The 25,009-nt window shown below is 41.3% G+C and overlaps 1 protein-coding gene across 2 annotated transcripts; it reads left to right on the forward strand.

Annotated features, from left to right (window-relative positions):
* The first annotated feature begins 6,901 nt into the window (after nt 1–6,901).
* LOC134219784 (coiled-coil domain-containing protein 63-like) lies at nt 6,902–17,518 on the forward strand. 2 transcript variants are annotated; one of them, XM_062698649.1, is made up of 5 exons: nt 6,902–7,000; nt 7,064–7,227; nt 14,881–15,951; nt 16,027–16,198; nt 16,260–17,518. In XM_062698649.1, exons 3-5 carry the CDS (start codon nt 14,886–14,888, stop codon nt 16,483–16,485), a joined length of 1,464 nt encoding a protein of 487 aa, XP_062554633.1. In that variant the 5' UTR covers nt 6,902–7,000; nt 7,064–7,227; nt 14,881–14,885; the 3' UTR covers nt 16,486–17,518. The 2 variants fall into 2 exon arrangements, with proteins under 2 accessions (XP_062554633.1, XP_062554634.1); XM_062698650.1 differs by having other exon boundaries at nt 6,921–7,227.
* Nucleotides 17,519–25,009: the final 7,491 nt, after the last annotated feature.

Here is a 25,009-nt window from a genome sequence, read left to right on the forward strand (position 1 = left end):
TGGGGGTGCGTAGCAGCTACACACAAAGATCCCGTTAATTTTGGCGATTACGAAACTCTAGCTTGAACTGTCTACCACCCTATCCAAGGGGAATCTGCCCATCACTTGGATAGCTGCAATCCCCGTAGCATCCGCCACCCAGTTGCCGTTGTCAAAAGGAATCCGGTACGGCTCAGCAATAATTGTCACGTCGCACATTGCTTCTGTTGTCGACGGCCACAAAAGCTGCTGTGCGGTGTTGCAATGATTGAGATTCAACTGGATGATCTCCATTAATCCCGGCCCACCATCGCCTTCTTGAAGGCAGGGCATTTGAAGCCACCCGTCATATGGTCGTTTCCATCCTCCGGTTTGCAGAGCAGGCATCTTGGTTGCTTCGTGCAGTCCCTAGCAACGTGTCCTTCTTCGCCACATTTTCTACATAGACCGGATCTGTCTGGGCCACTGCAGTTTCACGCCTGGTGGCCAAACGCCATGCATTTGAAGCATCGCTCCATCTATTTGGTGACTCGTCGAGCGAATCTCAACGGGCACACCGACCATCCTACTTTCACCTTGCCCGCCTCCACCATTTTGTTGGCAGCCTCTGCTGGTAGTCGTATCGCTGCTACTTGTGTGCCACCGTACGCTCTTCTCAGTCGAATTGTCATTTGCACTTCCCCAGCTTGCATTGTGAGGCCAGTGCATCCCTCAGTTAATCTTCCGTCGTGATCTCATCCAGGTCTCTGCACTCGACCACTGCCTCCTGGGTTAGAGCTCTTACGTTACCGTCATTGCCCAATGAATTGGCAATGAGCTCCCGGGGGACGGGAATGGTTGACATTTCTTTTTACCATTCTTTCTTCCATGCAATAACAGAAAAACAAAACCACGGCAGCCGCAGCAGCCACGCCAAGCAGACGATAGTCAGCTCATGTTTTTTTTTTTTTTCTCTCCCCACAATTAATGTTTTGGTACAATAATTTCACAACGTATATCCGTTTTTGGTGGGAAATATTCATTTCATTACTCCTTGCTCATTTTAGAGGTAAGAGGGATAAATAAGTGCCTACGGATAGCACATCTTCTAGGCTTTGCGCCACATGTAATTAAACTCGATTCTGTGCTATTTGCGCTGCGTACGATCCGAAACAAAAAAATCTCTTGCAAATGTTGACCGCACGCCGGTACGACTCTAACGTAGCAGCAAACAAAAAGTTTGCCTCATCGGCAAAAAAATGTCATGATGTCGGAAAACTGTTTCGGCCTGTTAGGTGCATGATATTTGACTGGATAAAATGTAATTTTTCGCATAATCAGAGTGTTTTAATGTACATTTCCCAACACTATCCCAGAAGGCCGAACTCTTGATCGTGGGATCCTTCTTCAGCTCGAACAGCAACTCCCCCTTCTGGGTACGCCTAGTTCTCACCACTTTTTCACCCAAGTCTATTAGCTCCAGGTCCTCTCTCACCTTCTTTAGGATCGATGCGTATGGCGTTTTATCGTTCGCTTCTACGATTAGGGTATCACACGGGGATGACAAGCTACGCCATGTTTGTCACATCTTTTCTAAGTCACAAATACGAGTGCACTGCGAATGCTACATAAACAATTATGAGGGTGAACATGATATAAAACGAACAAAGGCATAGACAGTACCTTGTGCAAGTAGCATTCGGAAGAAATGAGCAGATAAGTTGAACATTCTTAAGTTTAAAGCAAGGAATCGAGTATAAATCATTTTAATTTATAGTTTGTTTCTTTTTTTCTCTATTAAATCATGATTTTATCATGTTGCATTATTGAGTGGTATGGGCGTTTTGCATCATATTCTCCTGTAAAAACGAAAACATTCAAAATTCGCGCACATACTATTGCAAAATAAATCGTATTGGGGTAATTTGACACTGGGGGCTAAATTTATCCCCCAAAAAAGAACGAACAGAACGAACAAAATCCATAGCGAAAAATTGGATGTCGGTGCCCTGGAGTATCAACTTTCACTCTCTCCCGAGGAGAACGACGCTTTTCTTTTTTCTTCTGTTCCTTCCTCTTTTCCACATTCTCCTTCTGCTTACTTTCTCTTCTCCCGCTGGCTTTCCACGGTCTGCCATTCACTTTCCTTGACGCGTTGCTTCAGCACGCTGGCAAAGTCTTGCACGTTCCGTTGCTTTTTGGTGACTCCAGCTCTCCAGGCGAATCCCTTCCTCGCTTTTCCGTGCGAGTGATTCGGGGACTTTTAGGTGCCTGCTGTGTCTCAACTGCTGTATGATCCGCCCCTTCTTTTAGCACCTTTTCAGCTGCTTTGGCTCTCTCTGTTTTAGCGCGATCTGTTCGTGTTCGGCTGCTTTTACGGCGGAATTGATGCTCGTCACTAGAAGATTGATCTTCGTGTGAACATTGTGCTTGTCCTTCACGAAGTCATAAAGCTCGTTGACTCGCTTCCGCACCTCCATCAGGTTGGTCCTCTCAAGTTGCAGCTCCTCCTGAATAGCACCACTTTCCGATTTTTGGGTGGACACCCTATTTCCGGATCCTAGCTCCTATTGGCCTGCCTGGTTCTCAGCAGTCTTGGCCGTACTACTGGTACTCGCTACTGCTGCCTGCGACATCACTGGAGATCGCTGCAACTTCCCACTTTTTGCGAAAACATTCGCTCCGCCTGCTCCTTCGTTGTTTTTTGTATTCGTTTCCATGTTAAAAGGGTCCCCCCTCCGGGCCGTTATCTCTACCTGTTGTAGATATAGTCGCCTTTTGTGATCCCATGGGTGCCTTTGTAAACAGTGAGGTCCATGCAAGGGTTGACTCTGGTGCTTAATAAACACCGTGTTCAGAGCCGGATAGGCGCAAATCAGGAATGGTGCATCTGAACATACTACCCACCGGTATAGGTGACAGGTTTTGAGCGTTACCGGAGGCCTGCCAGGTTGTTTATCGGGACGGAGGTAGACGAACCATTAGCCTGCTTGCCATTTCAAAAAGATGTCACTCTTTTTTACTCAGGAAACAGAATAGCTCGACTGTCAGCCCATATACGCCTAGTCATATCCATAACCGAGAATCGTCCAATGTCGTTTGCCGTGACCAGTATACCATAATCAGGATCTTACTGGTGTGAATCCTGATGTGCCGGTTGGCACTCCTCTTGGGCTTGTGTGCTTTGAGCGGCGCACGGTCGCTTTGATAGGGCCTGCTTGCAGACACATGCAGCTTTTTATAGAGGATCAACACAGCCCACTGTCAAACCCCACCACATCCTAGATACGCCCCCTAACTCGCAGTGGCCATGGGGAGGGGTCGTCAAGGCCTTGGACAAAGTCCCTACTGCCCGTGTGTGTGTGTGTGTTTTTTTACAAGGGTTAAAGGCCATCAAAAATCTGCGCGACAGACACCTCGAGCATCCACACTATACTCGAAGGCGAACAGGGATGGGCTCCTCCCGACCTGCTAAAAATGTGCCTCCCGGATAAACCTGGTCCCTTATCCTCCTTGCGCTGGACCACGGGATGCTGCGACTACTTGGGGGATCCCTCGGCGGTCGTGCCGCAAACTTCCTCACTCGAATCCTCCTGACTTCCCCGGCGTCGAGGGTGGTCCACCAGTTCCGGTGAAGGAAACTTCCGCACTGATGGTGCCTCGACTACCGGCGACTATCGAAGGGGACGCTTTCGCGCATTGCGCCGTCTCCGTCTTCGGGTTGCAGAGGTGGTCCGACAGTTCCGGTGGTGAATGACGTCCCCACTGGCGGTGCCCTACATACCCGAAGCACTTCCTTCTTCTTCCTTCAGCAGGTTGGCAATTCGAGTGCCGAGGTCGGTCCAACAATTCCGGTTGGCAGAAGACTTCCGGTTCGCTGGCGCCCCGACGACCCGAGGCCGTGTTTACTGCTCACTGGACTCACACTGGATTTCCCCCCGAGACTACGCTTATTCGCTGGTCACTTCTCCATCTACGCTGCAGTTCTGACAGTATTTGCGTCACGCACGACTCTTCTGACCACATTCCACGTGCCTTCTTCGTGACACATTCGCTCTGCGATGTTGTCCGCCCTTAGGGCAGGCATTCCTCTACGTACTTCCGTAAACCATGGGCAATCGAATACCACGTGTTCTGGAGTCTCTTCGACATTCTCACACTCTGGACATAACGGTGAATTAGTATGTCCAAACCGATGTAAGTACTTCCGGAAGCATCCGTGACCCGACAGAAACTGCGTCAGGTGAAAGTTCACTTCACCATGCTTTCTGTTCATCCACACCTCCCTTTCTCCGTACTGTCCCACTTTTGTTGCCATCTTTCCATCGAAGGGATTCTCACCTCCTTCCTTACGTTTCTGGTGTCTCTTCGCCGATAACACTCGATGTCTTCCTTCTAGAGTCTCGCCCATCACCGCTAGTGACACGTCGTCCGCAAAACCCACGATTTTCACTTTCCTGGGTAGCTGCAAAGTCAACACTCCGTCGTACATCCCGTTCCAAAGAGTTGGACCAAGTATTGAGCCCTGGGGAACACCCGCTGTAACGCGCATCGATTTATGTCCTTCGTTCGTATCGTACGTCAGAACTCTACCCTGAAAATAACTTTTCAGGATATTGCACAGATAGTTGGGGACCCACATTCTGTGCAGCGCCGTCGCGATGGCTTCAAAGCTGGCGCTGTTGAACGCGTTCTTCACGTCTATCGTGACCACTGCGCAGTATCGATCTCCTCGTCTCTTCTGCTTGGACGCCTTCTCAGCACTCTCGAGCACTGTTCGAATTGCATCCACCGTCGATACTGCTCTACGGAATCCGAACTGCATATTCGACAACCCGCGTTCTCCCTCTGTACATTTCGTCAGCCTATTGAGGATGATTCTCTCAAGGAGCTTCCCGAGCGTGTCTAATAGGCATATAGGCCTGTACGCGGCCGGATTGCCGGGTGACTTTCCTGGCTTAGGCAGCAACACCAGCTTCTGGATCTTCCACATTTCTGGAAAATTGCCTTCGTCCAGGCACTTTTGCAGCGCCTTAAAGTGTTCGTAAAAATCTGAAATCTCACTCACAATGAAGATTGCAGTAAAGAAATATTTTCATAATCCTCACAAAGTCCACAAATCTTTTTGCTTCACGAGTCTGATAGTCTCTTTGATTTTTGCAGAGAGGTCTATTGCCTATTCAGAAAACCATAATTTTCAAAATCTAGGCAATTTTATTTTATAACATTTTATAACAGCGGATTTTGAACCGCTTCCTAATGTGAGCAACAACAGAAAGCCCATGTTATTCCAATATTTTTTAAAGAATCATATTTTTTTTGTTCATCGCTTCTTAAATATCTCAAAACATTTTCGAATGTTATTCTCAGGATTCCCTTACATTTTGGAAATGCATTGATTATGACGAAGTTTCACATCTGAAGAGTTTCAAAAATTTTCAAGCTGAATTCAAAAACTTTATGCATTAAGTAATCATGGAAATGCTTGAAAATTTTCAGAAATACATTCATATCGAATTCTAATTATATATACAATACGAAAAGGATACTACAATCTTAGATTACACATTTGTCTACATTTAGTTATATGGAGAAGACCGCATCATTGGAAATCAGTTGTAATTTTCGCGAATTTCGTAATGTTAGTTCCAAGATAATTTTTTTTTTTTGTCTTTATTAAGGAGACATAAATGATCTATAAACTTTGTTAAACGATTTCTATTGCAACCCATGCCCGCAGTGCCTTACAACGTCTCGGAAAAATACATCCCACCAGCTGGGGCCAGACAGAGACTCTTGTAACGCCTATGGCGAGGTGATATATTGTTTTATTTTTGTATTAGAATTTGTACAAGTAATTAACAAATTAAGTTTATGAACACTCATCAAATTTATCCCAAATCATGAGTTGAATGAACTTCTGTGCCATATGGACTTCGGTAACTCTTGGTATCTGAGTAAGGAAGTATGCATATATGTAGGATGTTGTACCATGAGATCAACACTTCTGCTATAGGAAACTGAAAATTATCCAGTGGAAACCCTCATTAGGGCCACCTCAATTAGCTTTGTCCTGCTCGCACTGCACAGTCATCAATTTACAAACCCATTAAAGTAATGTGGCATCGTTTTGGTTTCTGCGTTCCGTGCTAGATTTAACGATCGGACGCTATATTTATCTCAGGTTGTCCTCTCGGCACAGTCATGGCGTGTAGATTTCTGAAGCAATTAATAAAACAAATATCACTGTTTGGAAAACCTGCATCTACGACCTTCAGGTTGAATCAACACGATCATTTCTTGCTCCCAAATAAATGTTGAGCAATGTTTCAAGCGTGACTAATATGAGCATGCCACTGAATGGAAGCCACTGCCAGACGGATGGGACTGTGCCGAACAAAATGAAGCAAAAGAAAAATATAATGACAAAATGAATTTTGTGTGGAAGAAAAGAAGGGTAGATTCGTTTCCACCTGATTTTGTAAAAGCATCAACAGTGGATAAAATTCGGACAAAACACGAGAGTGTCAAGAAGGCTTCCAACAGAAGCATGCTGATTGCTGAGGTGATACTGCGCCAGCTTTGAAGCCATCTACGCAGCTCTCCAGCTCTCGTATGCAGCTCCATGACTATATAGGTAGATATGCCAAATTTTAAAGATATTGGCTTGCCTTTTATACAATATCCAATATCTACAGTTGTCAGACATTATTTTCTAGGATTAAAACAATTTACACAACTTTTTCATTTTTTACACAACTTTCAGGATAATCATTTTCGTTGTTATCGTTCCATATCATCTGAAACAAATGATAGGTAATAATCGCAATCGATAAACAGCCAAATATGGCATCACTATTGGCAACCAATCGTCCGCACAGGCGCCTAACCCAGAAGCCTACTGTGCTCCTTGCGACCGTTAAAGTTATTGATCAATCGACACCTTGAACAACTTCGGAAAACAACACCTGGGCTGCATCGTTTTTCGAGGAATAATTTGTTCGACCCATCGCGTCGCCATTGATTTGCTGCCATTACCAAAGTAATTATTATTCGAATCAAAGTGTGCTCGCGTTCAATATATTTTGTTCTCCCCTTTCTGCAGAGCACTGAATTTTTCGTTGAATGTTGTATGTAGTTCATTCCAAAGAAAAGTGCAAGTGAAATCTCCCATCAGAGCTGGTGGTGCTACCCTTGGAACCAATTAACCTGCACTATAAAACGACAAGTCGACTCGGATTGTAGCCTCGCGAAGTTAATTTCACACAGGTAAATAATAGAGATCTCTTTGGCAGTAAGACCATGCCGCAAACAATTAGAAAAGTAAATAATTTCAATTGTCTTTGGCACCTCAATAGATCCAGCATGGGACGCATAAAACCATATGCTGTGGTAAAGAGCAGTGATCGTCTTGGGGGCGTCTCACCGCATCACCAATTGTTGCGTCGAGCTCGATCTCAATAATCATTAGGATAAACCGAACTTTGGGCAAATTTTGCGGGGAAAAAAATTCAAAATTATTATTCAATAAAATCAAATCAAATCATTGAACATATGCAATATACTCAATGGCAGATCATACAATCGATTGGTTGATGTTCTGAATAAATACTAGCATTCAGCGGCGGTTGGAAACCAGCCATTACTAATAATTCATTATAGTGTTTCGTACAAGCATGCATTGGAAAAATGGTTTACGATCTAGAAAACTTCATCCTGCGAGCATTGATTTTGATTAGAACACATTTAGATTACATGAAGCCACTTGGCAACGTACATGAGACTACCAGTCGAGCTATTATATAACGAAATCTGAGAGAAACGGATAAATATTTAATGCTGGATGGATTTGGATTGGATTTGGATTGGATTTGGATTGGATTTGTATTGGATTTGTATTGGATTTGTATTGGATTTGGATTGGATTTGGATTGGATTTGGATTGGATTTGGATTGGATTTGGATTGGATTTGGATTTGGATTGGATTTGGATTGGATTTGGATTGGATTTGGATTGGTTTGGATTGGTTTGGATTGGTTTGGATTGGTTTGGATTGGTTTGGTTGGTTTGGATTGGTTTGGTTGGTTTGGATTGGTTTGGATTGGTTTGGATTGGTTTGGATTGGTTTGGATTGGTTGGATTGGTTTGGATTGGATTTGGATTGGTTTGGATTGGTTTGGATTGGTTTGGATTGGTTTGGATTGGTTTGGTTGGTTTGGATTGGTTTGGATTGGTTTGGATTGGTTTGGTTGGTTTGGATTGGTTTGGATTGGTTTGGATTGGTTTGGATTGGTTTGGATTGGTTTGGATTGGTTTGGATTGGTTGGATTGGTTTGGATTGGTTTGGATTGGTTTGGTTGGTTGGATTGGTTTGGTTGGTTTGGATTGGTTTGGATTGGTTTGGATTGGTTTGGTTGGTTTGGATTGGTTTGGTTTGGTTGGTTTGGATTGGTTTGGATTGGTTTGGATTGGTTTGGATTGGTTTGGATTGGTTTGGGATTGGTTTGGATTGGATTTGGATTGGTTTGGATTGGTTTGGATTGGATTTGGATTGGTTTGGTTGGTTTGGATTGGTTTGGATTGGATTTGGATTGGTTTGGATTGGTTTGGATTGGTTTGGATTGGTTTGGATTGGTTTGGATTGGTTTGGATTGGTTTGGATTGGTTTGGATTGGTTTGGATTGGTTTGGATTGGTTTGGATTGGTTTGGATTGGTTTGGTTGGTTTGGATTGGTTGGATTGGTTTGGATTGGTTGGATTGGTTTGGATTGGTTTGGATTGGTTTGGTTGGTTTGGATTGGTTTGGATTGGTTTGGATTGGTTTGGATTGGTTTGGATTGGTTGGATTGGTTTGGATTGGTTTGGTTGGTTTGGATTGGTTTGGTTGGTTTGGATTGGTTTGGATTGGTTTGGTTGGTTTGGATTGGTTTGGATTGGTTTGGATTGGTTTGGATTGGTTTGGATTGGTTTGGATTGGTTTGGATTGGTTTGGGATTGGTTTGGATTGGTTTGGATTGGTTTGGATTGGTTTGGATTGGTTTGGTTGGTTTGGATTGGTTTGGATTGGATTTGGATTGGTTTGGATTGGTTTGGATTGGTTTGGATTGGTTTGGGATTGGTTTGGATTGGTTTGGATTGGTTTGGATTGGATTTGGATTGGTTTGGATTGGTTTGGATTGGTTTGGTTGGTTTGGATTGGATTTGGATTGGTTTGGATTGGTTTGGATTGGTTTGGATTGGTTTGGATTGGTTTGGTTGGTTTGGATTGGTTTGGATTGGTTTGGATTGGTTTGGATTGGTTTGGATTGGTTTGGATTGGTTTGGTTGGTTTGGATTGGTTTGGATTGGTTTGGATTGGTTTGGATTGGTTTGGTTGGTTTGGATTGGTTTGGATTGGTTTGGTTGGTTTGGATTGGTTTGGATTGGTTTGGATTGGTTTGGATTGGTTTGGATTGGTTTGGATTGGTTTGGATTGGTTTGGTTGGTTTGGATTGGTTTGGTTGGTTTGGATTGGTTTGGATTGGTTTGGATTGGTTTGGATTGGTTTGGTTGGTTTGGATTGGTTTGGATTGGTTTGGATTGGTTTGGATTGGTTTGGATTGGATTTGGATTGGTTTGGATTGGTTTGGTTGGTTTGGATTGGTTTGGATTGGTTTGGATTGGTTTGGATTGGTTTGGTTGGTTTGGATTGGTTTGGATTGGTTTGGTTGGATTTGGATTGGTTTGGATTGGATTTGGATTGGTTTGGTTGGATTGGGTTGGAATTGGATTGGATTTGGATTGGTTTGGATTGGTTGGATTGGTTTGGATTGGATTTGGATTGGTTTGGATTGGGTTGGTTGGTTGGTTGGATTGGTTTGGATTGGTTTGGATTGGTTTGGATTGGTTTGGATTGGTTTGGATTGGTTTGGATTGGTTTGGATTGGTTGGTTTGGATTGGTTTGGTTGGTTTGGATTGGTTTGGATTGGTTTGGATTGGTTTGGATTGGTTTGGTTGGTTTGGATTGGTTTGGATTGGTTTGGATTGGTTTGGATTGGTTTGGATTGGTTTGGATTGGTTTGGATTGGTTTGGATTGGTTTGGATTGGTTTGGATTGGTTTGGATTGGTTTGGATTGGTTTGGATTGGTTTGGATTGGTTTGGTTGGTTTGGATTGGTTTGGATTGGTTTGGATTGGTTTGGATTGGTTTGGATTGGTTTGGATTGGTTTGGATTGGTTTGGATTGGTTTGGATTGGTTTGGATTGGTTTGGATTGGATTTGGATTGGTTTGGATTGGTTTGGATTGGTTTGGATTGGTTTGGGATTGGTTTGGATTGGTTTGGATTGGATTTGGATTGGTTGGTTGGATTGGTTTGGATTGGTTTGGATTGGTTTGGATTGGTTTGGTTGGTTTGGATTGGTTTGGATTGGTTTGGATTGGTTTGGATTGGTTTGGATTGGTTTGGATTGGTTTGGTTGGTTTGGATTGGTTTGGATTGGTTTGGATTTGGATTGGTTTGGATTGGTTTGGATTGGTTTGGATTGGATTTGGATTGGTTTGGATTGGTTTGGATTGGTTTGGATTGGTTTGGATTGGTTTGGATTGGTTTGGATTGGTTTGGATTGGTTTGGATTGGTTTGGATTGGTTTGGATTGGTTTGGATTGGTTTGGATTGGTTTGGATTGGTTTGGATTGGTTTGGATTGGTTTGGATTGGTTTGGATTGGTTTGGATTGGTTTGGATTGGATTTGGATTGGTTTGGATTGGTTTGGTTGGTTTGGATTGGTTTGGATTGGTTTGGATTGGTTTGGATTGGTTTGGATTGGTTTGGATTGGTTTGGATTGGTTTGGTTGGTTTGGATTGGTTTGGATTGGTTTGGATTGGTTTGGATTGGTTTGGATTGGTTTGGATTGGTTTGGATTGGTTTGGATTGGTTTGGATTGGTTTGGATTGGTTTGGTTGGTTTGGTTGGTTTGGATTGGTTTGGATTGGTTTGGATTGGTTTGGATTGGTTTGGATTGGTTTGGATTGGTTTGGATTGGTTTGGATTGGTTTGGATTGGTTTGGATTGGTTTGGATTGGTTTGGATTGGTTTGGATTGGTTTGGATTGGTTTGGTTGGTTTGGATTGGTTTGGATTGGTTTGGATTGGTTTGGATTGGTTTGGATTGGTTTGGATTGGATTTGGATTGGTTTGGATTGGTTTGGTTGGTTTGGATTGGTTTGGATTGGTTTGGATTGGTTTGGATTGGTTTGGATTGGTTTGGATTGGTTTGGATTGGTTTGGATTGGTTTGGATTGGTTTGGATTGGTTTGGTTGGTTTGGATTGGTTTGGTTGGTTTGGATTGGTTTGGATTGGTTTGGATTGGTTTGGATTGGTTTGGATTGGTTTGGTTGGATTGGTTGGATTTGGATTGGTTTGGTTGGTTTGGATTGGTTTGGTTGGTTGGATTTGGATTTGGATTGGTTTGGATTGGTTTGGATTGGTTGGTTGGATTGGTTTGGATTGGTTTGGATTGGTTTGGATTGGTTTGGTTGGTTTGGATTGGTTTGGATTGGTTTGGATTGGTTTGGATTGGTTTGGATTGGTTTGGATTGGTTTGGATTGGTTTGGATTGGTTTGGATTGGTTTGGATTGGTTTGGATTGGTTTGGATTGGTTTGGATTGGTTTGGTTGGTTTGGATTGGTTTGGATTGGTTTGGATTGGTTTGGATTGGTTTGGATTGGTTTGGATTGGTTTGGATTGGTTTGGATTGGTTTGGATTGGATTTGGATTGGTTTGGTTGGTTTGGATTGGTTTGGATTGGTTTGGATTGGTTTGGATTGGTTTGGATTGGTTTGGATTGGTTTGGATTGGTTGGATTGGTTTGGATTGGTTTGGTTGGTTTGGATTGGTTTGGATTGGTTTGGATTGGTTTGGATTGGTTTGGATTGGTTTGGATTGGTTTGGATTGGTTTGGATTGGTTTGGATTGGTTTGGATTGGTTTGGATTGGTTTGGATTGGTTTGGTTGGTTTGGATTGGTTTGGATTGGTTTGGATTGGTTTGGATTGGTTTGGTTGGTTGGTTTGGATTGGTTTGGATTGGTTTGGATTGGTTTGGATTGGTTTGGATTGGTTTGGATTGGTTTGGATTGGTTTGGATTGGTTTGGATTGGTTTGGATTGGTTTGGATTGGTTTGGATTGGTTTGGATTGGATTTGGATTGGTTTGGGATTGGTTTGGATTGGTTTGGATTGGTTTGGATTGGTTTGGATTGGTTTGGATTGGTTTGGATTGGTTTGGATTGGTTTGGGATTGGATTTGGATTGGTTTGGATTGGTTTGGATTGGTTTGGATTGGTTTGGTTGGTTTGGATTGGTTTGGATTGGTTTGGATTGGTTGGGATTGGTTTGGATTGGTTTGGATTGGTTTGGATTGGTTTGGATTGGTTTGGATTGGTTGGATTGGTTTGGATTGGTTTGGATTGGTTTGGATTGGTTTGGATTGGTTTGGTTGGTTTGGATTGGTTTGGATTGGTTTGGATTGGTTTGGATTGGTTTGGATTGGTTTGGATTGGTTTGGATTGGTTTGGATTGGTTTGGATTGGTTTGGTTGGTTTGGATTGGTTTGGATTGGTTTGGATTGGTTTGGATTGGTTTGGATTGGTTTGGATTGGTTTGGATTGGTTTGGTTGGTTTGGTTGGTTTGGATTGGTTTGGATTGGTTTGGATTGGTTTGGTTGGTTTGGATTGGTTTGGATTGGTTTGGATTGGTTTGGATTGGTTTGGATTGGTTTGGATTGGTTTGGATTGGTTTGGTTGGTTTGGATTGGTTTGGATTGGTTTGGATTGGTTTGGTTGGTTTGGTTGGTTTGGATTGGTTTGGATTGGTTTGGATTGGTTTGGATTGGTTTGGATTGGTTTGGATTGGTTTGGATTGGTTTGGATTGGTTTGGATTGGTTGGTTGGTTTGGATTGGTTGGATTGGTTTGGATTGGTTTGGATTGGTTTGGATTGGTTTGGATTGGTTTGGATTGGTTTGGTTGGTTTGGATTGGTTTGGATTGGTTTGGATTGGTTTGGATTGGTTTGGTTGGTTTGGATTGGTTTGGATTGGTTTGGTTGGTTTGGATTGGTTTGGATTGGTTTGGATTGGTTTGGATTGGTTTGGTTGGTTTGGTTGGTTTGGTTGGTTTGGATTGGTTTGGATTGGTTTGGATTGGTTTGGATTGGATTTGGATTGGATTTGGATTGGTTTGGATTGGTTTGGATTGGTTTGGATTGGTTTGGATTGGTTTGGATTGGTTTGGATTGGTTTGGATTGGTTTGGATTGGTTTGGATTGGTTTGGATTGGTTTGGATTGGTTTGGATTGGATTTGGTTGGTTTGGATTGGTTTGGATTGGTTTGGATTGGTTTGGATTGGTTTGGATTGGTTTGGTTGGTTTGGATTGGTTTGGATTGGTTTGGATTGGTTTGGATTGGTTTGGATTGGATTGGATTTGGATTGGTTTGGATTGGTTTGGATTGGTTTGGATTGGTTTGGATTGGTTTGGATTGGTTTGGTTGGTTTGGATTGGATTTGGATTGGTTTGGTTGGTTTGGATTGGTTTGGATTGGTTTGGATTGGTTTGGATTGGTTTGGTTGGTTTGGATTGGTTTGGATTGGTTTGGATTGGTTTGGTTGGTTTGGATTGGTTTGGATTGGTTTGGATTGGTTTGGATTGGTTTGGTTGGTTTGGATTGGTTTGGATTGGTTTGGATTGGTTTGGATTGGTTTGGATTGGTTTGGATTGGTTTGGATTGGTTTGGATTGGATTTGGTTGGTTTGGATTGGTTTGGATTGGTTTGGATTGGTTTGGTTGGTTTGGATTGGTTTGGATTGGTTTGGATTGGTTTGGATTGGTTTGGATTGGTTTGGATTGGTTGGATTGGTTTGGATTGGTTTGGATTGGTTTGGTTGGTTTGGATTGGTTTGGATTGGTTTGGATTGGTTTGGATTGGTTTGGATTGGTTTGGATTGGTTTGGATTGGATTTGGATTGGTTTGGATTGGTTTGGATTGGTTTGGATTGGATTTGGATTGGTTTGGTTTGATTTGGATTGGTTTGGATTGGTTTGGATTGGTTTGGATTGGTTTGGATTGGTTTGGTTGGTTTGGATTGGAATTGGATTGGTTTGGTTGGTTCAGTTGGTTCGGATTGGATTCGGATTGGATTCGGATTGGATTTGGATTGGATTTGGATCGAGTTTGGATTTAAATTATATTTGGATTGGATTAGCATTGGATTTGATTTGGATTGAATTAGCATTGGATTTGATTTGGATTGAATTTGGATTTGCATGAGTTTTCTTATCTTTATTAGGTTGTTTTTAAATCTTATTAGTAATGAAGTTCAACACCGCTTAGTTTTGGATTGCATTTGGGTAAGATTTGGAATGTTTTTTGGAAGAAATTGTCATTGTATTTGACAAACAAAATAAGGCTTCGTAAATTTGTTGTTCTCTAATCACCCATCGAAAGTATGAATCACGTTTTAGCTTTCGCGGCCCACAGTTTGGGAACCCACACTCTAATTCATTGTTCTGGTATTAAAACCATGATGTTGAGTCAAGTTTATTTGGTGTGCAGTTTTCAATGGAGTTAACCGGTTGCTCAATTGCACCGATGTTCACTTCCGTCTCATTCAAATAACTCAGGAGAAAACAAGCATTGCATCCTATGCTAGAAGAGAAAAGAAGGGAAATATGGGGTTTGAGTAAAATGCCATTGAAGGCATAGTTATAATAGCGGCGTGCACATGCATCCACGGGGAGTCGCCGTCATAACTTCGTACCGGCCATTTAGGGCCACACATTCATGAACCAACAATAACCACAGTCGTTGATTAATAACAATATTAAATAATATTCAAACATCTTACCGTTTATAATAACTTACTTGATTCCGAACCTTTCAGCCGCCATGTCCAGCCAGCCGAAGATGTCCTCCGAGATGGGAGCGGCCGAGCAGTACGAGATGGAGCAGCTCGCCGAAGCGGAAACCCAACGGTTGCACAAACTGCTCCGCACTTTGGAGATCGAACGAATCACGTTTCTGGACTCGAAGAACAAATCTATGCGCAAGTTTCGAGCGAACATGCGAACCCTGGAGAAGGAGAAACAGCAACTGCAGCTGCAGTTGGACTGCGAGGAGCATGGCGTTCACTCGAAGCGGGAAACCGAGATGGAATCGGAGCTGGACCTAACGTACGAGAGACAGGAGAAGGCCAACCATAATCTGAAAGCGAAGAAAGAAGGGCTGCGGGAGCTGGAGAGTCACATCAGGAAGATACATCGCGAAATTGCGGAGATAAGGAAGAATGAGGTGACAGATATTAGGTACAATGAAACGATTGCGAGAGCGCAACGATCCGTAAGGAAGCTTGAGAATAGGTTGGATGTGGTGAACAAAAAGGCAGGAGTGGCAATGGCAGAAAATTCGCAACTGCGGCAGACGATCGACCACATGCTGACGGAGAGAGCAACGTTCAATATCATGTGGGAGAAACTGGTGGCGAAACTGAACGAAGGAAAACGCTACATGATGGACCTAATTGATCAGGCAACTTCGGCGTACGACACGCGAGAGGAGCTGTGCACTAAGTTGCAAATATTGAAGGACAAGGGTCAAAGTGAGAAAGTAACACACATACAGGAGATGAGAGAACTGCAGAGGAAGTTGGATCATGATGCAAAGCTACAGGAGTTCCTCAGCATCAAAGGACAGCGACGATCGAACGCAGAGCTGGAGGAAAGAGAAGCGCTGAAGAAGCAGAAAATGCTGGAGAACTTGGAAAAGCAATATGCTGAATATGAGCAGATAATGTCACGAATCATGACGTTTTCCGGGGAGGACGATATCGACCGTTTGGTGGCTAAGTTCATTAAGAAGGAGGAGGAAAACTTTGCGCTGTTCAACTACGTGAACGAGTTAAGCCACGAAGTGGAAACGTTGACGGAAAGTGTGCAACTGCTGCAGGATAAAATCAGTGAGTATGAGTCTGATGTTGTTCAGTTCGAGCAATAATAGTTTACAAATCGCTAACATATCATTTATGAAACAGCTGAACAAATTGCTATCAATGAGTCAAAGGAGCACTCTCAGGATGATAATATAGATGCTCTGCGCTTAGCTGAGGTCACCAGTAAGGAAGAGGCCGATGCCGCCTTTGAGATCAAGCAAGTCTGGGATGTGAAGCTAGACGAGCTGCTACGAACTGCGGAAAGAATTTACAAGTGAGTATTTTCGATAATTCAATCCATAATAAGCTATTTATCAAAATTCCAAATGTTTAAGACTACTCCACTGCGACGAAGCACCTATCCTGAACTTGCTGAATAACGAGAGCAAGGTGACGCTTAACAACGCAAAGCTGTTTCTCGGAATCATCGAACGCCGCGTGGCCAACATCATTAGCAACGTCAACTACGTGGAACCGACGACTAAAATTCTGGGCAAGAAGGATCGCGTGCCGAATTTCAACGTTAAGGAATCGGCCAAAATTCGGGTCGATAGAGGCTAGACGCGTTTGGATTGTTATTTACAACTGTTTTATTACAACTTTTTACATTTAACAGACTTTTTCTTGGTAGATATAAGTTGTGTGTCAATATTGCGCGAACATCTATCTGATTTTGTGGTTCTGTATTTGTTGCAAAGTAATTCAATAATGTAACACTATGCCTTAGGTACAGTCACTGCATTTTATTTCAACTTAACACGTATTAGTGTGGCAATGATTAGATTCAGAAGACAAATTTACATAATCTATTACGGTACACATAAGTTAGCAAGTCTTTAGATAAGCGTTGTGTAACAGTTATTATATCGTTTATTATCATTATTTTAATTCAAAAGAATGTAATTTACAATTACTTACATTTTGAGGATAATATGCACCAAACGATACTGTCAATAAATTACTACAAACTCTCACATGGTTTCGATAAAAGAGTCACCATTATTTGCAATTTTAGAAATTTTCAAAATGCATTTTCCTGTATTTTTGTACGAATTTTCTAACACTTGTGTTGACCATTCTCAATATACCACAGTTCAGGTAATTGATTCTTTGGCTTATTTAAGGTCAACTTTGCCAAATAACCCATATTTTTTGAAGCCTCTAACTATTTTTAAAATTAAAAACAAAAACTGAAAAAGTGCTGCACGCGTGAGCCGGCCTGAAAAATTCACCCGATGATCGTTCAAAATCGGGCCAATCTTTAAAATAACAGCACTTTTTTGATTTTAAAAAAGTTAGAGGCTACAAAAATCATGGGTTCTTTGGAAAAGTTGACCTTAAAGAAGCCAAAGAAGCGACTGAGACAATAAAACGAGATACAATTTATGACGAGAAAGGTCAATTGCTTCGTCCGGTTTTCTTTTGAGTCAAGTACTTTGCCTAAATCTGCTAAATTCAGTAAATTTTGTTAATTACTGTATTTAATCTGAAACAAGTTGATTAGCAAATATAGATTCTTCTCTGTATGTTAAATCAAATTTCCTATATCGCTTCATCAAATTAAAGAACGTTGCGACGTGTCACATGAATCTAAGCAAATTAACTTCACATATAGTCCCGTTACGCTGAGATATGGATACTCTGAAGTAGTGCGTAACGGGTATGTAAATCCAGTCATATCGCCAGGCTCGGTTAAAGACTGAAACTGACTATATGACGTCCCTAACCCCGAATCCCAAGGTGTCAGGCGACCCGTGCCGAGGGGATGAATGGCCTGGGGGGTGAAACAATTAGCCAGGCAGTTAACGGAGCCTGTAATGCTGGGTAGACACCTTTTTTCGTGGTGCATTACGGAGAAAGATCTACCACACTGTGCTCTAGTTCTTACTATTCTTGTTAATACTTATGAGTGATGGTCGGAAGAGTATGTAACGACTATAATCTGCTTTTAGATGACCCACCTTTTGCCACTTTTGGATGGAGTCAATGGAGTAAATTATAAAAACGTAACTCAATATTAGGCTGGTTTTAAAGCCGATGACATGAATCTCAAAGCTTATTAATTAGGAAAGAAGCGAATACGAATTTGGTGGATCTGCTGAACCCTCTGACTGATTAGTGCTCTGTGTAAAGGTGAGATTCAGAAATGCCAAACGCAATGAAATCAGATCTCTGTACAAAAACGAATCCGGAACTCATAAGAATACGCAAAAATATGTTTGAACTGCAGTACCGATGCATGGTCAAAATCAGTATTATCCCACTTATTGTTGAGCCGAAACTGATTGAGGGCGCGCCTTTGAGAGTTGGTATAAGCCGTTTCTCGAAGGGTATAAATAGCGGTACCTTAATCTAAAGAGGCCTTACATTAAGCGAGAAAATATCTGAATAAAAATGACTACTTCATTTCTTCTCAATAGATATGGAGCAGAAAGACATGTAAACAAATAACACGGGTATACTACAGAAGTTCAATGAAATGGACGCAGTGGTTCATCCTGAACAAAAAAAAAAAACTTCATTAACTTCTTATGCTGATTTCTTAAAAATAAGAGAGACTCACAATATGTTTCTTTCTATTAAATAGATCTTGCTATACGCACTAAGGTAGCCGCACACCTCGGAAATCTTGTCCACGGCAAAAATCTCGCCCGATTTATAACATATAGGGATCAAGAACCGACGAAAATATTTCCCGATTTGATGAGGCTAGTGATTACCAGCGAAATTTTGTTTTTGGCGTATCTTAGTTCTCATGTATTTGTAAGGGTTGTTTGGCCCATTTGGCCGAAAATTATTTTGCCGAACAAACCATTAAACCGAAACCCATCTTGCCGAAAGTCAATTTACCGAAAATGTCATTTGGCTGAAGATGATGTTTGACCGAAATGGTCGTTTAGCACGAATAGGCATTCAGACGAAACTGTCCGAACGAACGGCCGTTTTCCAAACGGTCTGGGTCATTTGGTATGAAATCATTTGGAATAACGCCATTTGGCATAAGGTCATTTGGCATAACAGTCACTTCAGGCCTAGCAGCGAGTCACGTATTAGTGATTTGGCACTTTTTTTCGTGTAAGTCACTAAACAGTCTCTTTTTTTAGCAAGTCACTAGAGTCCATATTTCAAGTCGTAAAAAAGTCCATACTTTCAACAATTTTCATCAAAATCAAAAGTAAGGATTCTACATTCATGTTTTCTGAGGCACATCATCCTAGTATGAGCAAGAAATTTCAAATAATGTAACGCGTTGTGTACTCATCGATAAAGCTGCTTCATAACAAACTGATGGATGTACAGAAAATGAACTCCTTAAAGCAAGATGTCTCAGAGCAAGATTACCGGGCGCGAGTATTAGCCGTTTGGCACCGCAGTATCATTACTTTACACTTTACCGGTCGTTACTAAATGCGCTGCTATAACAGTAGCGCGACTGACAGGTGATCAAATTTGGTAGCGCGGTAAGAGCTGTCAACTGTCAAACGTCACCGGTACGGAAAACAGCAACCAAATTGAGAGCCGAAAATAGGGACCGATACGGAAACTAGTGACGAAACTAAAATGACAGCGCTGCGCGGGTGATTGAAATGATCGTGACCGATAATGATTCGGGCTTACTAGCCCGAAAGTCGTTCATAACTTCTTCTAGCATTTACTTACTAGAGCTACCGTTTGATATTCCAAAGAAACTTCTTTTAAAAGAATTTTAGAAGTCTTGACAAACTACTTAGATTTATATTTATAAATGATTCATTGGCCTCCGGCAAGAATCTGTGTTATGGTTACCATATTTAAGACTCTCATCAAGAAATTATTGTGTACTAAAATTCGTAGACTGAGTAAGGAACCCCCTGATTTTATTTTAGAGAAGATTCCAAAGTTTTCCTCTGCATCTTACTTCGAGCCATAAATCTTAAAAAATATATTTAAATTTGTTACTACGCTCGCTGCTTATTTGTCCTTTAATGTTCAAAATATATTTTATGATTTCGCAATGCAAATGCTGGAAACAGTCTTATTTTCTAAATGGGAACTTTTTTTCAATTTTTAAAAGTTTTTCAAATCAACAGAGGGGCCATTTTTTTTAAATTTATGCTTTGTGAGTCAACATAATTCGATATCTAGTAATCATTTACATAATTTTCAATTATAGAAAGTCATTTTCACATACAGAGGTTGTAGGAAAATGTTCAAAGTCATCAGGTATCAGAACGTCGGATCCAGGGGCACGTTCACCTCAATTTGGGAGATTTGCGCCATCGCCTTCACAGTCTTTTTCATCACACACCTGACGTAAAAATAGGTGAACAAAAAGAAAAGGAATGTGGAGAACAAAGGGAATGTTTGGAAAAGGGCCCTTGAAGAGGGCGTACAATGCATAAGCGTACAAGAGCTTATACATAGCTCCTTACCACAACATGTTATGAACAATTGTGCATAGATTGGGCAGTTACATATTAGATGATAAGAAGTTCTGGATTCGGATTCACAACTATCACAAACAGATGATTCAACACGTTGAATATTTGCCATGTGATAGTTCAGTCGGCAGTGACCTGTCAAGGCCTTGACTAAGACACTGCAATTCTGTTTAGACAGATTAGCTAAATAGTTTGCTACTAGCGGAGATGGTTCTAGGAGGTACAATTTTGTTCAATGACATGCATCCAGACTACTCCAATGCCATTTGTGCTGAGTGGCAGCCCAAAAGTTGATCAAAAGCTTCACCCAACACTTGGATATTGGAATAGCTGGCTCAGGATCAATAAAATCATGAGATGAGAATTACAAGCTAACTCATCAGCCAATTCGTTTCCAGCTGTGGAAGAATGGCCAGGTACCCATAAAGTTTGTAAAGTATTAACTGAATTCAGTTCCTCAATTTGAGTTCGACATGCGATTACTAACTTTGACCTTGAGTTGGCCGAGGCGAGAGCTTTAATAGCTGCTTGGCTATTTGCCCATAATGCGTTACTGCAGCGAAGATTGCACTCCACACATGATGGTAAATATTTCCGCCTGAAAGACATGTGCAGTGTGTACCCAGTGGGTGTGACTGTTCCAATCTCAGCTCACGCGAATAGACGCCTGCACGTGCTCTACCTTCGAGGAGGGAGCCGTCAGTGTAACAAACAATGCTATCATCGATAACACGTTCTAAGTATTTCAGAAGAAATGAGGTCAGACTGGTGGGTCTAAAACTCTTTGCTTCTTCATACGAAGTACGTCCTCCTTTTGGTATACACTTTACAGTGACATCCCGCCAGGATATGGGAATATACCCAGTAGCAAAACTGCATACTAAAAGCTTTTTCAAAACATGTTTGATATACTCAAAACCTCTCTGAAGTAGAACGGGATAAATCCCATACTCCCCTGGAGATTTGTAGGGAGCAAAACTTGTAGGAAAATGTTCAAAGTCATACAAAACATCGTTCCCCACAATAGTGTAGAACTTCCTGCAAAATTGTTGTTAAAATCAAAAACATAATTCTGTGTATCAATTTGTAACTCACTGCCTACTTCATATAAAAGTAACTTTTGATCACTTTTTCTACAATAAGAAGTGTGACTGGTCATTCCAAATCTTATTCATCAAGTTCTCACGCGCAAGTAAACTCGTTTCATGCAAAATCGCTTCGTTTCACTCATTTACCAAAAAACCAATCGAGGCGGAAATACAAAATAAAAAATCCTAAGGTGAGTCATATGGATGATTCAAATTATGAAGATTTTGCCTTGATTCAAATCGTACATGAGTTTTGAGGTCATGAGCATATTTCGACACTGACTGAAAGTCACTATTTGGTCACTTTTTCTGCAAATGAAAGTCACTATTTGGTCTCTTTTTTCGTCAAAGCTGCTCACTAAAGTCACTATTTTTAGCAGCATTGTTCGCTACCAGCCCTGATTTGGCATAATAGTTAACTGCTACTCAAGAGTGGGTCATTTGGCATAATGGACATTCGACATAATTTGGAACTGTGAAAGAGAAAGGGTTATTTGATGTATTTTTTCACATGAATAAAGTCTAAGTCTAAGATTTTTCAGAACAAATAAATTTAGACTGATAGTAGACATTTTTCGGAAGGCGGACAATCAAAATGGCAGACCTATATCCAAAAGATGAATCACATCCATCATTGCCCTATAGTAGGCAAGGGCCTATTTCCAAGGAAGGGATAACATCCACCATTGCTTTATTCCGGGCAAAACCCTTACTTTTGAGAAAGGAATCGCATCCAGGCAAGCGCCCAAATGACTTTATGCCAAATGACCCGTTCCAATTTCAAACAATAGTCAATATGAAAAATGGCGAGTGATAAACGACAATTGAAAAGTGACAACTATAAAATGAGAAGTGAGAAATTAGAAAGGAGAAGTCAGAGTTGAGAGTTGAGACGCCTCATTTCACACTTCTTATTTCTCTTAACAGAAGGGAGAAATGAGAATTGAGAAATAAGATGTCTCACATCTCTCTTCTCACTTATCTATTCTCACATTCACTTCTCACTTCTCACTCAGTTATCATTAATCACTTCACACCTCTGGAATAAAGTATTGTTCGTCCAAACGGCATTTTCGGCCATATAACTCGTTCAGCAAACAACATATGACCCGTATGGCCAAATGACATATTCGTGGTTTCAAAACGTGAATTTTCGTAATGGTTCCAGATTAAAGCAAAAACCCCGTGGGGTCCTACAGCAACCCAGAATGTAATTTTTCAAAGAAAATCACGAAAAAAATATTTTGTCATAGAAAATCTATGAATGGTGAATCTAAATGCAAGCATATGTTGAATATTTGAGATTTCTAGGACCAAGCTGTTAGTTCCGGGTAAATGGCTGCTTGATATCGGTTCCGATAGGGACCTAAAGTGGACACTTCAAAAATGGATATATTTTGGTGCCGTTCGAATGCCCAAGATCTTGAATTCACTCACAAAAGCGAAAAGAGCTCATGCCGTATATACTTAAAAATCATCTTCAGGTGGCCAACCTGGAGCCGGTTCAGTGGGACCCAATAAGGACATTTATGGAATTGAACACATTGATGCCGTTCGACGGGTTATAATTCATGTTTTTTGTGAATAAGCGAATAGAACCCATGATGAGTACTCCCTAGTGAGTTTGGTCACCTTCAGGTGGCCAACTTGGAGCCAGTTCCGGTGAGAACCCAATGAGGACATTTACAGAATTGAACATATTGGTGATGTTCGACGGCCTAAAATTTGGGATGTTCCTAGAATAAACGATTGGAACTCATGCCGAGTAGTTTCCCGAGCAGGAGCGACGACCTCGATATCAAAAATTAGCTTAAGGCTGTTATGCAGGGTGGCCACTGAAATTCGATTTTCAAATTCCCGGTTTTTTCCCGCTTTTCCCGATAAATTCCCGGTTTTTTCCTGCTTTTCTGTTGTCAAATTTTCCCGGTTTTTATTTAACTTGAAAAAATAGGTAAGAGTATTTGGACCTTAACTAGGTGTTTTTTTTACCATACCGGAGTTTAGTTTTATAATTTGTAATAATAGCAACTGATAATTTGTAACGAACTTTTGAAATAAATTCATTTAATTACCAACAACCCGTTATGCGAAATGCATCAAATCAACAGACACATTGAAATTGTGCGCCTCGTGACCATGAAGTGAACATTTAATCAATATGGTAATACCACATTAGCACCTGATTACAATGGTTTGAATCTTTTATTAGATGCAAACCCGTCGTATCTTTTTTGTTGGTTGCCAATTTCGTAAGCTTCTGACAGAGCCAATTAACATTGCATGACAGTCAATTAAGGTTCTTTCTTCTTAGAGCATAATATTCACAGAAAGCAATGAAAATAGTATCATATAGTGTAGCCGAAACTTTTTCAATGCTTACATAATTATACAACAATTAATTTGAACACAGATTTAACCCGAAGACCCAAATCTTTGTTTCCGATCAAAATCATTATTTTGTTTTTGCCTTTCTCGTATTTTTTTCTACTATATCAAATCAAAATATATATTATTCACCATTAGAGTTTCCATCTCCGGACATCATGGGACGAAAAATCCCGGGATTTAGGAAAATTCGGGATTTTCCGATTCCCGGGATATTATTTTTAAAATTCCCAAAATCCCGGGATACCCGGGACAAACAATCTTCTTGTACTTCAGGATTACTAATAGTGTGTATCCTCACAATTTTTATTTGCATTGAACGCCCAACGCCAAGAAGAACTCCCTGACAAAGAAAACACAAGACTAGAGTTTTCTTTACCCTATGGTGGTCTACTAACTGATACTTCTGCCAGCAGCTGCAGCTCTCTTATATTTAAACAACAAGTATCTACAATTTATCGCTAGCCTTGTCGCTAACTAACAATATTCCTTTATACAAAAGAGCAGATACATCTAACTGGTGTATAGTTCCTGCTCATCCTCCGTCTACAACGATGATTCGCACACTATCCGATACATATTTCAGCATTTCTCTACACAGCCTGAAATAAATCAAATAAAGTTTATATTTGCTTTTCTATTTTATTTTATTTTGCGATTCTATTTTACGCGTAATTTAATTATCATTTGTGCACGCCTCGTTAATCTTCTCGGCCCTCACCGAGCTAGTCATCCTGAGCTCTTCGTCCCCTATGTTTATGTTTTGGTCTGAGTTCCTTAACGCAGTCAATTCATGACCCCACGGCGCCACGCGTCTTATACAACCGATTCATGGATCCCGTACTGCGTCAAAGATTAGTTACTAAATTTGTTGGTCTTTGGGACTCGTTTATCGACACTAAGTTGTAGATCTGGAACCATTCCTGGGCCTATAACCTGTTGATGAATAGGGGGAGCTTCAACTGCTGGTAGAAGCATCAGTCAGTAACCTACAATGGGATGTAGTGACTCGTGAGCTTATGGTCCCAATACGATTCCACTGCGCATATTCCGTCTACAGCGAGGTGTCTGACACTATCTAGTATTGCCACAGAAAATACGCTGCTTGAATGAAAACTTAGAAATGGTCTAAATCCAATAATACAAACAATCAAGCCTACTTCGACGGACAGCGAACGAGTCTTTTCTCGG

This window comes from Armigeres subalbatus, chromosome 3 (genome assembly GCF_024139115.2).
Source record: "Armigeres subalbatus isolate Guangzhou_Male chromosome 3, GZ_Asu_2, whole genome shotgun sequence".
NCBI lineage: Eukaryota > Metazoa > Arthropoda > Insecta > Diptera > Culicidae > Armigeres > Armigeres subalbatus.

What these genes read in the sequence shown, in the direction of transcription:
- LOC134219784 (XM_062698649.1), top strand. Translation starts at nt 14,886, where the DNA reads ATGTCCAGCCAGCCGAAGATGTCCTCCGAGATGGGAGCGGCCGAGCAG. An exon ending in ACTGCTGCAGGATAAAATCA is followed by an intron (nt 15,952 to 16,026) that starts GTGAGTATGAGT and finishes TTTATGAAACAG; the next exon opens with CTGAACAAATTGCTATCAAT. An exon ending in ACTGCGGAAAGAATTTACAA is followed by an intron (nt 16,199 to 16,259) that starts GTGAGTATTTTC and finishes CAAATGTTTAAG; the next exon opens with ACTACTCCACTGCGACGAAG.